This window comes from Scardinius erythrophthalmus (assembly GCF_964197995.2).
Source record: "Scardinius erythrophthalmus genome assembly, chromosome: 1".
Lineage (NCBI taxonomy): Eukaryota > Metazoa > Chordata > Actinopteri > Cypriniformes > Leuciscidae > Scardinius > Scardinius erythrophthalmus.
The window spans coordinates 67,757,500-67,774,565 of record NC_138221.1 but is presented as its reverse complement, the minus strand read 5'-3'; the positions used below and the strand labels follow the sequence as shown (position 1 = coordinate 67,774,565).

The following is a 17,066-nucleotide window of genomic DNA, read 5'->3' as shown; positions in this document are numbered from 1 at the left end:
ACGACAACCAGATTGGGATCCACTGATTTTATTTATTCCTAGCCAGAATTTTCTCGTTTCAGTTTTTATTAAGATTGATCATTTCAGTGCATCACTAATTTAAAAGATAACTGTCAATTAGGGGTGGGAATTGGCAAAAATATGACGATTCGATAATATTGCGATATTTGGGCCACGATTCAATATTATTGCGATTCTTAACATATTGCGATACAGCAACTATTGCAATTCGATTCTGCAATGTATTGCGATTCATGTCCCTCATATTATTCAAAGGCATTACAAAAAAATGAGGAAAATAAGACTTCTCAACTCACTTCAAATGTCACATTTAATTCTGTGAACATTATCTTCTACACATTAACTGAAGTGCAAAAACTTTGTCCTTAAACATTCAGGACAGACCTTATTCTTGTATGTGAATGCTGTTTTACGTGAATATTATGACACAAGTGAAGCACAAAGTTTTGTTTACAAAAGAAAAAATAGGTTAGCAATTATTCAATGCAAAAAATAATAGCAATTAAATGTTGCATCGCAGCAATGGAAACGTTTGGATTCATGACGAATGAGAGAGTTGTGCATGAGCCCATAAATTTAATCTTGTCGGCTTTGAATTCTGGTTTGCGATCTGGTCACCCGATTATCAGCGAATTTAACAATATTCCATTAGTTATTCCATATAGAAAGCTTGAATTGTCTACTTTTAAACTAAACAATTCAAAACGAAAAGAAACCCGACTAGCCTACTCTATGCTTAGGCCTATGTAGGCTATTCCGTATGAAGTGTTCATTTCTCTCTAGGCGCGTTCACTGCAAAGATGACGAGTCAGCATCGTCAACTTCATCTTTGCAGCCGACACTGTCACAGAAAACACTAGTTTATTAATAAACAATTAAAATGCCTCCTTGCTATATATTTGACACATTCATAATCATTACTTTTGCCAGTTCTTTGTGACAGCTGTTATGTGCGTTATTGGGAGCATCACCCTCCGGTTACATGAACACCACCGCATCAGCACCGAAAACATGGAGATTTTATTTTAGAGAATAATCACACAGCCTATTCGATATTCTATAATTAAATAAACTACTCGAATATTCAAAAATCGTGACTCATCCCTGCATGGAATCTCAATTGTTTCCCAAATCTTCACTCACGTCTCACCCATTTTCGAAGGGGATACAACAAGTAGCCTAGAAAACATGAAGATATCAGAAAAGAGGTCGATGGTCTCTTTCCTGCTCGTGTCCCACATCCCTCTCAAAGCGCAGAGCGGTAGGTTGCCTCACACGTCTTTTTTTTTTTTTTATAGATTTAACTTTATTATATTATTTAATTTGCCAATATTTACTGATATTTATTTCAATGCTTTACTCTTTAGTGTGTTTTATCTTTGACGGAATTGCTCAAATAAACACTTTTTGCTCAAATAAACACTACACAATTTCAAAACCCCCCCACCGCCGGTAGCTGGTCCATTACCAAAAAAACTGCCACCGTCACAGCCCTATAGCCCTAAAGTAAAACAGATAATTTTATTATTAAATATTGCAATACTTTGCGCTACTGTATCGATATAATTGTGTGCGCAAAATATCGCGATACTGAACAAAATCGATTTTCCCCAACCACTACTGTCAATATAACACTGATGCAACACATGTAACAAAATAATTCCAGTGTAAATGGAGATCTAAAAGAGAAATGACAGACAGAAGCGTAAGAAAACACTATTTAAGACACTTTAACAAAGTGAAAGGATTCCTTTCTTTGCATCTTGAATTCCACTTGTTACTTGTTATACATGTTAAAGTTCTGAACCTTTGTGCATTCTGTGTCCATGTGTCTCTCACCCTACATGATGATACTCACACAGGGTCAAAGGTCACTGCTCCATCACTGAATTTTGGGGGCTCTTGCCTCTTCATGGACACACAGTTGGATCCTGGAGAAGCTGCTCTCTTTCTCTTCCTGTTGTTGAGACTGAGAAAAAAAAAACAGAAATATTTTAAATAGTTTCTCTGCAGATTTTTTGCGCAACAATATAGAGCAGTATGTGTGTTATGCATAGTTTTAGAGAGAAAACATGTTTTATTAATGGTAGGGGAAATGGGGTATAATGTGCGTTTTTGATCATTTTCACAAAGATTTCATGGCCCACTGAATATTTTGTTGTATGAATAACAAACTGATGCAATATATCAGAAGAAAGAACAGACCATTTGCTTTTCAGTTAGTTTGTATGAGTCATTGTTAGTAGTGTAGTTTACCTGGGGTTTTCATATGTTCCTGGTTTATAACATGCCTTGATCTCGGGTCTGGATTGTTTATGTTTGCCTTTTGTTATTAAATCTGTTTAAGCATTTGGATTGGCCCTGGCCTTATCCTTGCGCACCCGTTACAGTGGGTAACTGTCATGAAGAAAGCAACATTCTGAGCAAAAAGCTGAGAAAATGACTAGCAGCCTTGTCACCTGACCTGAATACTGTGCGCTGATTCGCTAAAGCGGACTTATCGGGTTGTGTTCACAAACAACAAGAGTGCTTGTCGGTTTCTGCTAAAACGTGAACTTGCGATGCCTTGAGAATCATGGACAATACCGGCTTTTGTGACAAAAACATGTTTAAAGCCCTATTCGGACAGGACTAGTTTAACATGGAGAGGTGGGGTAAAGTAATAATTACCAGAGCTTCTCTGTGATTTTAGTCCCGTCCGAATGTGAATCTCAGTAATCATTACAGACAATGTGAGTAAAGATTATATAATAATAATAATTTGTTACATTTATATAGTGCTTTTCTAGGAACTCAAAGCGCTTCACATATGGAAGGGGGGAATCTCCTCAACCACCACCAATGTGCAGCATCACCTGGATGATGCGACGGCAGCCATATTGTGCCAGAACGCCCACCACACACCAGCTTACTGGTGGAGAGGAGACAGTGATGAAGCCAATCAGTATATGGGTAGTTGACAAATGGCCAAGAAAAAGTACTTTTTTTGGAAAACATAACTTTTTAAGAAAAAAATACATATATTTATGGAGTATAAAAACTGCAGTTTCAGAAAATAGTAGTGGTCACTCATTTTGTCAATGACTTCACATATTTTTTTCACGGTTTCACTCAACAGTACTGTAAATGTGTCCTATGGTGTGACATTTAAAAAGAACTAAGAAATTATATTAAATAACATAAAAAAAATACTTGAGACAGAATTGTTCACATTATTAAAACATTATTTTCTTAAAGTGATATTTATTTTACATTAAAGTACTAATTAGAATAATTTTCACCATGAATAGATGAACTTGAGAAACTTTTCCCTACGAGTGTCAATAAAACTTTTTGCCAACCTTACAAAACTGTTTGAAATTGTACCTATCTAAGAGGAGATATTATTGTAACTCCCCTAATGCCAAACTTGACTCTTTTTTTAAAAAGATATTTTAAAATAAGTATATTTTTCTGTTGTTACATGTTTGTCACACCATAGGACAAAACGTCACACCAAAGGACAAAGATAGTCATTGCATAAAAAAAAGAGTTAGAATATATAGTGTTTATTGTAATAATTATAAAGGAGGACATTTGTTTTTATTTTTCAACAATATAAACTGTGCAAAACATAGCACACCATAAGTAACTTTGATACTTATAGATCCATCAATAATGTAGTCTCCAAAAAACAGCAATAAACATTAAAATGTAAGTAATTATTGGATTTAAAATCATCAAAACTGGTCAAAAAAGAATGAAAAGTATGTTAACAAACTTTATCTATTTGTTTTAATAGCTTTTTAAGGAGATCTTGTCCTATTGTCCTATTGTGTGACATCTGTGTCCTATGGTGTGACAGGCTAAAGTGTCACACCAAAGGACATTTCCTATGACATTTCCTGTCACACCAAAGGACATTTGAGCTTTTGTGGCAGTTAATAACCATGCTAATACTAGCTGAACTGTCATTAGCAATTGGCATGATACATTTGTGTAATATCACATAGTCCTGCTGTTAAAAATACAAATTTGAATTAAAAAATGAAATTTAGGGGTGTCACACCAAAGGACAAAAAAAGTTAACAACTTAAAGGCAGGGTAGGTAGGAATGGTCTAAAAAACTTATTTTTCAAATTTGTTTAAACTTTATGTACATATCAATACATAATTAAAATGTAAGTACTCTGAAAAAGAAAGTATAAAAATCGAGTGTCTGTAGACCTCTCACGACTGTTTTAAAGACAGTTCATTATTTCCATTCACTCCACCCCCTCCCTTCTGGGCTCCTTCCAAAGCCACGCCCCCAAAACACATGAACGCGCGACTCCAACCGCTGAGCTGAAGAGCATTATTTACCTGAGACAAGCAGAGAGGAAGGAGCACAGTGCATGTAGTGACATCATGTCAGAATCACATGTAATAAAAAAATCTAACGCTAATTGCTTATGAATATAAACAAATAAGATGTATTTTAGTACTCACTATCAAGCTAGCATATTGATATTGGTAAATTTAAAATATATATTTTTTGATTCGCTAACGAGCTAGTTATACAAGCTAAAAACAGGTTGCATTGATACACTTTTTTACATTACCATCAGTTACATTGTGATGAAGATGAATTTCGTGTAAGATTCATAACATATACAGTATGGTGTTCTGCATGTAGGGGTGGGAGATATTGACAAAAATGAATATCTCGATATTTTTTTCCAATATCTAGATATCGATATTCAGGCGATATTTTTGCCATCCTTCAAAGAAATGTGAGCAAACTGGCAAAGAAGGTCCAGTTGGTCTTTTGACTTGCTGCATTTGACCTATATTATTCTAGGCTATAGAAAAAAACAATAAAGGAGCTAACTAAACAGAATCTGTGGCAGCCCCTACTTTTTCCACTTACAAAACTTAACTAGGCACTTCTTGCAACAGTGATTATTAAATCAAACAACAATATTGTTGATGATAAATTCAAAGTAAAAAAAAAAACATTTTCAAAACGGTATAAATCCATTCATTTTTTCCCCCAAAACGCTATAAATCCATCTTTTTTTTCTTTTTTTTCTAAATTTATGGTTTGTCTTTTTAAAAAAGTTTTTGTCTTTTATTTTTCGTGTTTGCATTTATGAGGAAAAAACAATATTACTTGACAGTTCTCCATTATGGACGCGAGCGCTCTGAAAGCTGCACTAAGACTTTCAAACTTTAACAGAGATCTCAAAACAGAAAGCACAAAGCCTTTCTTTAAAACGAATTTCGTTTTGGATTAATTGTATCTTAATTTTAATATTTTTTTTTTTCATTAATTCATTAATATTTTCATTCCTGGATTAAATACATAAAGTAAATATAGGCTATCAATCACAACATAAGGTGCTTGAACTGGAGATTATATCATCGTGAACCGAACCGTAGCCTCGCCTCACAGGCCTAAAAAATGTGGAATATATTTACAGAAATCTGGTTCTAAACAAAACCATCCAAAACAAAATAAAACTATGTAGCCTAATAAATGTGCATTTCTCCGGTGCATGCGTTCACTAGCCTACTGCGAAGATCGCGAGTCAAATATCGTCAACTTCATCTTTGCAGCCGACACAGAAATTAATAAACAATTAAAATGTCTTATTGCAATATTTTACACATTCATAATCATTACTTTTGCTGGTTCTTTGAGGCAGCTTTTTAGGTTTATGGCGTTTTGGAAAAGAGCTCTTCACGTACAAACACCGTTTCACCAAGGCACAGCAGCCCTTCAGCACAGAACAAAAAGAGAAAAAGCACGGACTTACTCATTACGAAACTTTGATGTGGTTGAACAGGTGAAACAGTCACAAATTCCTTTGCAACTCAAACCTTCTCACGAGTTATGAAGAAAGAGAACAGCATTTCAGTTTTCAGCGCGTCCTCCTTTGATTGCTGTGTTGTGACTGGAAAAGTGCATGCAGGAGCACATGCGCAAAATGTAGGTTTGTAAAATGTCCTTTTGTAAAATAAAAATAATTTTAGGGCGAAGCAGAGGAGGTCGTGCAAGAGGCCGTGGCGTGCAACTAGGGTCCGAGGAAGTAGAGGCCAAGGACGGGGTGGTCGTTGGAAAGCTACGCCGATATTGACACGCGTTTTATTTCTTTCTTTATCCAAAGACTTTTTGTTCATTACCTTTTCTTGTACTGTCTTCTTTTTTTGCCTTGTTTGCCTTCACTAACTGCATGCCGGTAATGTGAATTTTGATTGCTCTTTCTCTGCCATTGTTTTGCTATTCCTAGGTTCCGTGCCTCTCGAATTCCTCAAATCAAACGTGCGCGCGCAAGTGGGCAGATCCCGTGGCAAAAGGGTGGTTGCCATGGTTGCGAGAGAGAGTGACAGTCGCCTAAGCCAATCCTTTGATTCGTCCCGAATCGAAATAATGAGCTGTGTTTAATACAGATTAAACGGTCTAGAGTCACTTGATTTTTATACTCTTTTTTTCAGAGTACTTACATTTTAATTATGTATTGATATATATAGAAAGTTTTAACAAATTTGGATCTTTTATTTTTAGAAAGTCCTACCTACCCTGCCTTTAAGTGGTCTGAAAGCATAGTTAAATATTTGAACAATTCTGAGTGAAATATTTACCATGTGCACTGCTCATGGGCTTCATATGGGTCTTCAGTCACATTACCTTGAATGGGGTCTTTCAACTAAATGTAGTTGTCCATGATATTACCCAACTTAATATCAGGTTATTGCATAACACCAAAGGACATTTTTTTCTGTGACAAACTTTCTAAAATTCCTACACTTTTAGAAATGTATGTATAGGAAAAGTGATGGCCACTTAGTGATATAGACACTTGCACAATTATGCCAGGAGTGTTCATTAAGATTTTTAAACATTATTTTCTTTATTTATAAAAGTTAGTATTTATGAAATAATGTTGTCTACCGTCACACCATAGGACGATTTTGAGATTTGGCTCAAAGTTGTAAAAAAATAAAAAATAACTCTGGAATTAAAACAACAAATTCATGTAAAACACGAAAATGTTTAACCATTTACAGTATTCTAAATGATGAAAATGTGAAATAAATATATTTTTATCTTCTGTGACGGTGAAAAAGCCACGTCACGTCAACTACCCATATGGGGATGATTAGGAGGCCATGATGGACAGAGGCCAAAGGGCAAATTTGGCCAGGATGCCGGGGTTACACCCCTATGGTATTTATTTAAAACCTCTAAAATCCCCACTGTTGCTCTCAAGCCAGCTTTCTTATTCCTGATATGATTTAGAGCGATTTTAGCTGATTTTTGAGCAGTAGATCTCTCCCCATTTGTCATTTCCTCTCCATCAGAGTAATCAGGCATTAACTGTACATGACTCATTTCTCAGGCATCTTTAGAGCTCAGTGTTCACCCAAACAAGTTGCACCATCACACACAAAGCCCAACTCAAGGAGGGAAAATTAGAGCCGAATGTAAAGATCTTCAGTCTCCCAACCACAAAGCTAATCTTTGAGTCTCCAGCAAGACCTTCCTTTCAACAGTCTATTCTGATCTTTTCACATTTTAATGTGAAGAAAAACAAGACAAAGTGGAACGTTCAGTTACTCGTATAAATGTATTGTTTACTGTAACTCCCAACAATAGTAAAAGTAGAATATTCTGGCTCTGAGTGCATCAGAAAGATATGTGGCATTATAAATACAGTTTTTATACATAAAAGTTTAGGGGCCCAAACTTCTAGTGCAGGCTGCATGTGTTACGTTGTTCAGTTTTTTCATGAAGAACGTACTGGGATTTTTAATGACCACAGAGAGTCAGGACCTCGGTTTAATGTCTCATTCAAAGGAAAAAGGCCCGGAAAAATTACCTCAGGTAATACTAATCCCGTGTGAATAGACCCGCTGTAAATATATACGTAAATATTTCATCATTTCCTGTTTAAAAGTAGTTTTCCGTGATTTTTCAAGTATGGAAACGCTTGAAAAAGCATTCAGTTGCGTTCTAGACGCTGGGACAAGTCTGGCAAAACTCAAGTTTTTCCACACCATTCAGATCAGAGAGAAGATCGAAAGCACTTGTTAGAGGCACGAAACATCTTTCAGCGTTAGGTAAGTGCCTATGACCAACACAATCCAATCTGAAGTTACTTAATACATCGTTCGACCGGACATAACTGTTATATATATATATATATATATATATATATATATATATATATATATATATATATATATATATATAAAAAGATAGGTTGTTTGCGCACGTGATATCAGGAAGCAGCGCACATGAGGACACGACAGGAGGGGGACGGCGGTGTGTAAATCGAGTTACTCCTCCCTTTTCTGCTAGTTTTACTAAGATATCTTATCCCGTGCAAATTGGCCATTAATATTACAGATAGAGATGCATCTCTAATTACAGACGTCCTGTGGTTATTATTACTTTACTCCATCTACTCTACTCTCCAAATAGGGCTTTTGATTCAGAATGTGCTATATGTGGAGGATAACACAGCAATCAGTTTTTTAACATGCCGTTTATCAGTTTTTGCAAATTAACTCATTTATTAATGGTGAATTAGTCAATTCATTGCTATAAATTGACTTTCAAAGTTGATGCCTTTTGTCAGTTATAGTTTATTTATTTATGTCTACTTTTTTAAAACGGTCAATAAACTCACAAACACACTGGTGAAGTGAAGCAAAGAAGAAACAACCAGGGCTGGACTGGGACAAAAAATCGGCCCGAGCATTTTGGCCCAGACCGGCCCACTATGATCATAAATACCACCCATCTTTGCACGCCCTTAATTATATGCATACCAACTCCTATTCATTAAAACCACTAATGCCATGTAATGAGTGAGTATAGGAACAAGTGAGAGTTAACAGATGAAATAAGTAAAAATTTGACATTTATTAATACAGTTGAACTATACTCCACAGTGGTGAATCCTAAAACAAGCTATAAGCTGCATTGGCATAGCAATACAAGTGTTTCTCACAGGAATTTTGGTAAAACTATGGTGGGGGTATCTCGGTCCTTCTAGGGGGGTTTGGGGGCATGCCCCCCGTTAGAAAATTTTGTGCATTTTAATGTTAAATTCATCAATCTGGTGCACTTTGAGAGTTCAAAATTAAAAGCCCCAACCCATATTCAGTGTGCAAATTAAACAAAGAAAAATTCAAACCTCTTTTAGTTACAGTAATACAGTAATAACCATATTTTGTAAAACAAATGCACTAAAAAAATAAAGGAAACTTTCATAATTAGTTTTGTACCAATTTCTATACTTGAAAGAGATAAGCACATGATCTTTTATTTTGACGCAAACTGCATCAAGCTTTTATTTTGACGGAAAACATGGTTTACAAACGCCTCTCATTAAATTTCTAGTGAATTGCGGTAATCATCAACTATGCAGATGTGGAAATAATCTGTAACTAGGTTATGGGTAACTTCCTACACTCATGACATGGCCTAACGTTAAGTGTTTTGAAAGGACTTTAAGGGCCTGTTTCTATTGTTTCACGCTATTTCTCTGCACATTCCTTGCGTTTCTTCTCCATCTCGCTGGCTATTTTGACAGATACACACTGACACTGCTGCACGCTCGCTCACTCGTTTAAAGTTGTGATTGGGCCAGCCCAGTGTCAATCAAGAAAAGAACGAATGGGCCGCTGATCTACGTGTTTCATGGGCTGGTCTGTCAGAAAAAAAAACTAACGCTGACTTTTTTTGACCACCGGCAAAAAACCCAGCGCCGCCAATTAAGCAAAACAAAACAAAACGAATGGGCCGCCGATGTACAAATTTTATGGGCCGTTAAAAAAAAAAAAAATAATAATAATAATAAAAATTATGTATGAGTATGAGATGTATCGGCCCAAAAAGCACGTCATCCCACCGGGAAAATGCCCGGTATGCCCGATGGCCAGTCCAGCCCTGGAAACAATATAGAAGTAAGAATCATAACTACAATGTGTGTGAGTCATTGATGTTTATTATATATTTTGAGGAGCTACTTTAGAATATTTTAACTGGAACGGAGCACTAGTGGAAACTTTTTCATTTTATTTACATTTTTTACACAATTTCTGTGTAAAACTTTATTTTTACTTCTGTTGTTGCTTGCTTCCACTTCAGCAATAAAACCCTACGTGTCTTTTATCAAAAGAGGCCAGTGGTCCAAAGCATTCATGAAATTAAAACCCTTCAAGTTTTTAAATCACCAAATGGAGTTTGAATGTCATCTAGCGGCCATATTGGATACTGCGCCTAAAACTCCCAGAGCATATTAATAGTTTGAGACAAATTTGAAAGACAACTTGGTTGGATTTACCACTTTGACTTGCAGTTTTAGGTGCCCAGGCACAGGTTTTATAGTAATAGAAAATAAAAATAAATGTAAAGCTGCACATTAAAGGGATACTTCACCTCTGGAAAGATGAATGTGTATTTAAAATAGGTCATTTATGTAGAAGAAACGTGAAATTATTTTTGAATTTGGAGCCTTCTAGACTGAGAAAAGCCAGAAAATGTATTTTTGGCTTATGTGGATGAAAGACAACAACTCCCAGAATGCACTTGCTTCGCTGCCCTACGAGAACACGCCTACCGGTAAGAGAGTGCAGTTTAAAACAACAAGGCTAGGCTACTAGTGAGTCTCCGTGACGAGTCTGTCCGGGATTTTCGAGATCGCCCAAAATGTCCAGGATTCGGCTTTTGCGTTCTACAGTCGCCATTCATCATGTTTACTGTGGCGAGCAGGAGGAGGTTGAGGGCCGCGGGAGAACGGTGCGAGGACGATGGCGTGATTACCGATGAGCGACACCTGTGAGACACACCGGTCTCGTATCTCTCACGGAGGAGCGGGAATTTTAAAAACGCACATCAACCGATCACTTGTTTAGCGTTCATGTAAACACTACATTCAGATTCACCAATCGGAATGAATTCAATTATATTGAAACAAAAGGTGTGCATGTAAACAATGAATGGCGACTGCAGAAAGCAAAAGCCGAATCCCAGACATTTTGGACGATCTCGACGGCCGGGCATGTCCGGGAAAAAGAGTATGGTAACCCCTACTACTCAGCTTTCTCCTACTACTCAGCTTTCTCCTACTACTCAGCTTTCTCCTACTACTCAGCTTTCTCCTACTACTCAGCTTTCTCCTACTACTCAGCTTTCTCCTACTACTCAGCTTTCTCCTACTACTCAGCTTTCTCCTACTACTCAGCTTTCTCCACAGAACAAGAGCTTGCTAGCTTAGCTTCCAAAGAAAGACGGCTGACACTGTGTGTACATTCTGTGAGTGAGATCCCACCCTCTTTGGGCGGGTTGAACACATGTGGGACATCCCCTACTACTGGCTGTAGTCTTTAGCCTCTGGCCAAAAAATCCTCCGATGACGCAAAAAGACGATCTTTGCGGCATCGGAGGATTTTTTCCAGACAAAAATTACATAAATCTCTCGTCTCAGGGGGATATGAGGGTGGAAAGCATGGTAATTCGAAAATACTACAGGTTTTCTACTAATACAAAGTTTAATGCTAAATCCTGAAGTATCCCTTTAAGTTCAGCATCCATTCAAGTTTGGATATGAATAGGATCGCCAGGTAAGAGGCGAATGAGGCTAACTAGTTATCTGGATTCCAAGACTATCATATATAAATATATTAAATTTAGATACATATTTCATATAGCCTTTTTACCCTTTAACAACTATTTGTGCAGACATACACACACTTGTAGCCTAGTTTTTAGGGGTGATTAACATAATATAATATAATATAATATAATATAATATAATAAGCGCCAGCAGAATCTGGACCAGCCCTGAACTTCATGATACTCACACAGGGTTAAAGGTCACAGCAGGTTCATTACTGAACATAGGGGGATCATGCATGGAGTTGTTACTCTTCATGGACACACAGCTGGATCCTGAAGACGGTCCGTTGCTGAACATAGGGGGATCAAGCATGGAGTTGTTACTCTTCATGGACACACAGCTGAATCCTGAAGACGGTCCGTTGCTGAACATAGGGGGATCATGCATGGAGTTGTTACTCTTCATGGACACACAGCTGAATCCTGAAGACGGTCCGTTGCTGAACATAGGGGGATCAAGCATGGAGTTGTTACTCTTCATGGACACACAGCTGGATCCTGAAGACGGTCCGTTGCTGAACATAGGGGGATCAAGCATGGAGTTGTTACTCTTCATGGACACACAGCTGAATCCTGAAGATGGTCCGTTGCTGAACATAGGGGGATCAAGCATGGAGTTGTTACTCTTCATGGACACACAGCTGGATCCTGAAGACGGTCCGTTGCTGAACATAGGGGGATCAAGCATGGAGTTGTTACTCTTCATGGACACACAGCTGAATCCTGAAGATGGTCCGTTGCTGAACATAGGGGGATCAAGCATGGAGTTGTTACTCTTCATGGACACACAGCTGGATACTGGAGACGGTCCGTTGCTGAACATAGGGGGATCAAGCATGGAGTGGTTACTCTTCATGGACACACAGCTGGATACTGGAGATGCTGCTCTCTGAGTGTGAACAGACGCCTCCTCCTCTCTCTCCTCACACACACTCATTTTACAGGTATGTTTCTCCTCTTCCTCCTTGATGTGAGACTTGATGTAAAGGCCTGTATGTGGACACAGAAAACATGCACAAAACACAATTGAATTTTGACACATTTTATTTAAGTGGCATTTAATTAATTTTAACTTAATGTCAACAGTTTTTCTCCAGTTAATAGTGTGTGTTTGTAGAGCAACATGTGGGCCACACTTTCACAGCAGCCTCGTTAAACACTGGATTCACCCTCACTTTAATGACACTGCTGAACTCTAGCAGGTGTTTTTCACAATCCGTTTAGTCGTCTCGCATTAAGCAAATATGATGTTATTGTGTTTATCCTACGGCCACACTTTCTTTCCCCAGTCTTACTGCGTCACTGAACACACATTATAATATTATAAAAAATAAAGAAATACATTTAAAGTCAACCGAGGATTTCAACATTAAACTAATATTCTCCTGTTAAAGGCAAAAGCAGGTGCAAGTTTAACCATTTTCGGCCATGTGTTACAGTTGACGTGTTGTGAAGTAGGACTAGATATTACAAAAGCAACTTTCCACTTTACCGTGTGTTTGAGTTTGAGTTCGTCATAAGGTCTGTTGAGACGCAAATACTCTATTGATATTACAGGTATGAAAAGTTTTGAAGTCACATTTGAAGTGACTGTTGATTTTCTATCTTCCGAAATGGCGTCTTTACAGTCATCGACTGCTTTCGGTTTCACTGTGAGACGAGTAAACATCCAGCAGTAGCTTCTTCTTCTTCTTCTTCTTCTTCTTCTTCGATTTTATGGCGGGTAGCACCAACATTAAGGTGCATTATCTCCACCTACTGTATTGGAGTGTGGACCAGAATTTACCCATTTCATTAAAAAAAAACCCCTCTAAATTCCCTTAATCAGCTCTGTTCTCTTGAGATAAAGAAATAAACTCTCTAGTCCATAAGTAATTATATTTTTAAGCTTTAATTCATCCATTCCCATCTTTCTAAGTTCATTTTTCATTCTTTCTCGTTCATTAGTATACTTTTGACAAACACAAATAACATGATCTACTGATTCCTCTACTCCACAATGCTCACATAATCCTGTTGGATGTTTATTTATTATTTTGAAGGTTTTATTCAGCATAGTATGTCCAACCCTTAATCTTGTTAAAATATTTTCCTCTTTGGTGCTTCTTTTAGTTATCCTCACTACTCCTACTTCTCATTGTAATTCATAAAGATGACGTCCTGTATTTACTGTATCCCATTTATGTTGCCACTCTTTCGTGGTATATGCTTTAATTACTGCTTTTGCTTCATATTTACTAAGTGAAATATTCATGACCTCCTCATTTTCCAAAGCCTGTTTTGCTAAACTATCAACCTTTTCTTTATCTTTTATCCCTCTATGAGCCGTTATCCACATAAATATTATCATAATGCTCATATACTTAAATAAATCCAGACTTTCACATATCTCATTTACTATATCCTGTCGACTGTGAGATGTGAATGATTTCAATGACTTTAATGGCGAACATGAATCTGTACAGTATAACCTTTTTGATTTGAGTCTCTTCTGTCCACTGTAGTGCTGTTGCTATTGCCATCATCTCTACTGTGTGTACTGATAAATGATCTGATGTTCTCCTATTAACAGAAATGTTTAAGGATGGAAAACTGAAAGCAAAACCTGTTCTTCCCGTATTAGGATCTTTAGATCCATCCGTATATACTGGGACAAATGCTTGATATACAGTTTGTAGTCTATCTTCAACAACAGCTACAATGTTTCCAGATTCTTTCATTAACTCTAACATATCAAAATCTATGAGAACTGCAGGAAACAACCAAGCTGGAGTTATTGATAATGCTACTGTTGGAATATATCTTTTCTGACTTAAAATCATTTCTCAAGCTTCTTTGTCACTATTCCATGCAAAACACTTCCGTTTAGACCTTTCCTTTTCCCAGCACGGAAAGAGTGCCTTTACTGTTGGATGACGGTCTCCTGAATGACCTTGAAGATTCACCCAGTAGTTCATCATTAACTGCTTTCGTCTGATTTGTAATGGCATTTCACCCACTTCTACCTGAAGAGCAGATACAGGAGTCGTTTTAAAAGCACCACAACAAAGTCTCAAAGCTTGAGCCTGTATCACATCCAACTTCTTCAACAAAGTTTCTGCTGCCGAGTCATAAACAATACTTCCATAGTCTAACACTGATCTCATCAGTGCTATATAAACACTTTTCATGGCAACTCTACTCGCTCCCCATTCTGATCCTCTTAGACATCTCATCACATTTAAAATCTTCTTACACTCAGTGTCAGTCTTTTCAATATGTTCATTCCATGTTAATTTTGCATCAAACCACACACCCAGAAACTAAAAACCTTTAACCTGTTCAATAGTTTGTCCATACATCTTTATTTCTGTATCAATGCCTCTTTTCTGAGTGACGAGTAATTGTTTTTTGTCATTATTGTTTTTGTTAAAACCTGAATCCCATGAATATGACCATTTTTCTACTACTTTAATCGCCTCTTGTATTTTTCCTGTGATTTGATTTATATTCCTTCCCCGTTTCCACAACGCCCCGTCATCAGCAAACAATGAACATCCCAATGTCTCCATGAACTCGAGAAAATACATCATTTATCATAATTGAAAAGAGTATTGGACTTATGACGCGGCCCTGGGGTGTGCCATTTTCTACCATATATCTTCCAGATAAAACTTTCCCAATTCTGACTTGAATAAATCTATCAAATAAAAAATCTTTAATCCAATTATAAATTCTACCTGTTATTCCTATCATATCAAGTTTGATCATTAACCCCTCTTTCCAAACCATGTCATATGCCTCTTCAACATCAAAGAAGACTGCCATCACTGACTCCTTATTAACCTGAGCTTTCTTAACATCTGTTTCCAAACATATAATGGGGTCCATAGCTCCTCTTCCTCTCCTGAAACCACTCTGATGAGGCGATATAATTCCTCTACTTTCCAAATAAAGTGATATTCTCTCTGTAATCATTCTTTCCATTATCTTTCCTATATGTGAGGTCAATGCTATTGGCTGATAATTCTTTGGATTTGATGGGTCCTTTCCCAGGTTTCCTAATAGGAATAATCACTGACTCTTTCCATCCAATAGGTAACTTTCCTTTTACCCAAACTTCATTATAAAAGCCTAACAGTTTTATAGACGCAAAACACCCAAATGTTTTAACATTATGTAGCAGATTTCCTCCTTTCCAGGAGATGTTATTCCAGCTCTTGCTATTGCCCTCTTCATTTCTTCCATAGTGAACAGTGCATCCCTTGTACTATTAGTTTCCTTCCGCCTCTCAATCCTTCCAGAATAAACTGATTTTGTTGATTCCCTTCCTCTCTTTCCCTCCTCAGATAGATTATTTGAGCTTTGGACTTTTAATCATGTCTCATACCTCTCCCACAGGTGTTGATCTGCCTATTTTATTACAAAACTTCTGCCAACTTTGTCTTTTTGCATTCCGTATAATTTTCCTTACCTTTGCTTGCATTTGCTCATATTTAATTAAATTCTGAAAATTATGAGTTCTTCTTAAAATCCTTAAAGCTTTACTTCTTTCTTTAACTCCTGCACTGCATTCATCTGTCTAGTCTAAAATCTAAATTTGGTCTCAACCATGTCTCCTGAATACAAATAACACTGGGTTTGCTAGCTAGCTCTTCGAACCCATAAACCAATTTGTAAACCACTAACGAAAAATGAAAAATAGAGCCAAAATCTCATTTGTCGTTCTTTAAACTAAACTAAAAAACGAATAAACGAGCTGGTTTTTAATTCTCGTTATTCCAAACAGGAAATCAAATGACCAAAAGATACACAGGGGTTCAGTTTTCATTTGTACATGTTGAGTTTCTTCAGCTTTGATGCACTTTACAGATGAAAGAGATTTAATGCTGATCTCTGATAATCTGCTGTGTTTTCTGTTTATGAAATAATAAATCACCAGAACGGATGTTCTATGTAATATTTGTAAATGAGGTGAATTTGAAATAAAGGCTGAATTGATTGTTACTCTTTGTAAGTCTGTTTATTTGACTGTAATCTGTTTTGTCAGCGTTGTGTTTTTGATCATTAGATGTTAATGGATGGATTAAACTGATTCACCCTTTTCATCTCAAAATCTTAATAAGTGCAAAACATGAAAATAAATATATTGAGGTTATATACACGTGTTTATATATACACATGAGATACCTCTCTTTCTCATATATATATTTATAATTTTGCTTGTAAATAACTTTATTAATTCACATTGTAAACTCCTTCCTGACCAATTTACCTTTCATCAGCTTCGGCCTTTCAAATGTCAAAACTTTACAGCAATCATTTTCTGTTCAACTATTATTTTGCAATTTACACAAATCAAACAAAACTAATATTAACATTCAGACATCAAAGAGCAATAAGAATATTGAGTTAT

General features: G+C 36.7%; 1 protein-coding gene across 1 annotated transcript in view; it reads right to left on the bottom strand.

Moving 5' to 3' along the window:
- The window catches only part of LOC308687924 (uncharacterized protein), a 57,007-nt gene extending 43,629 nt beyond the window's left edge, over positions 1–13,378 (bottom strand). The window contains exons 1-3 of the mRNA XM_081360744.1: positions 13,164–13,378; positions 11,857–12,661; positions 1,880–1,990 (exon numbers count right to left, since the gene is read on the bottom strand). Of these exons, the coding sequence (XP_081216870.1) occupies positions 1,880–1,990; positions 11,857–12,608 (863 nt within the window). The 5' untranslated portion in view covers positions 12,609–12,661; positions 13,164–13,378. The remainder of the gene's footprint in view (positions 1–1,879; positions 1,991–11,856; positions 12,662–13,163) is intronic.
- Between the last annotated feature and the right edge of the window lie 3,688 nt (positions 13,379–17,066).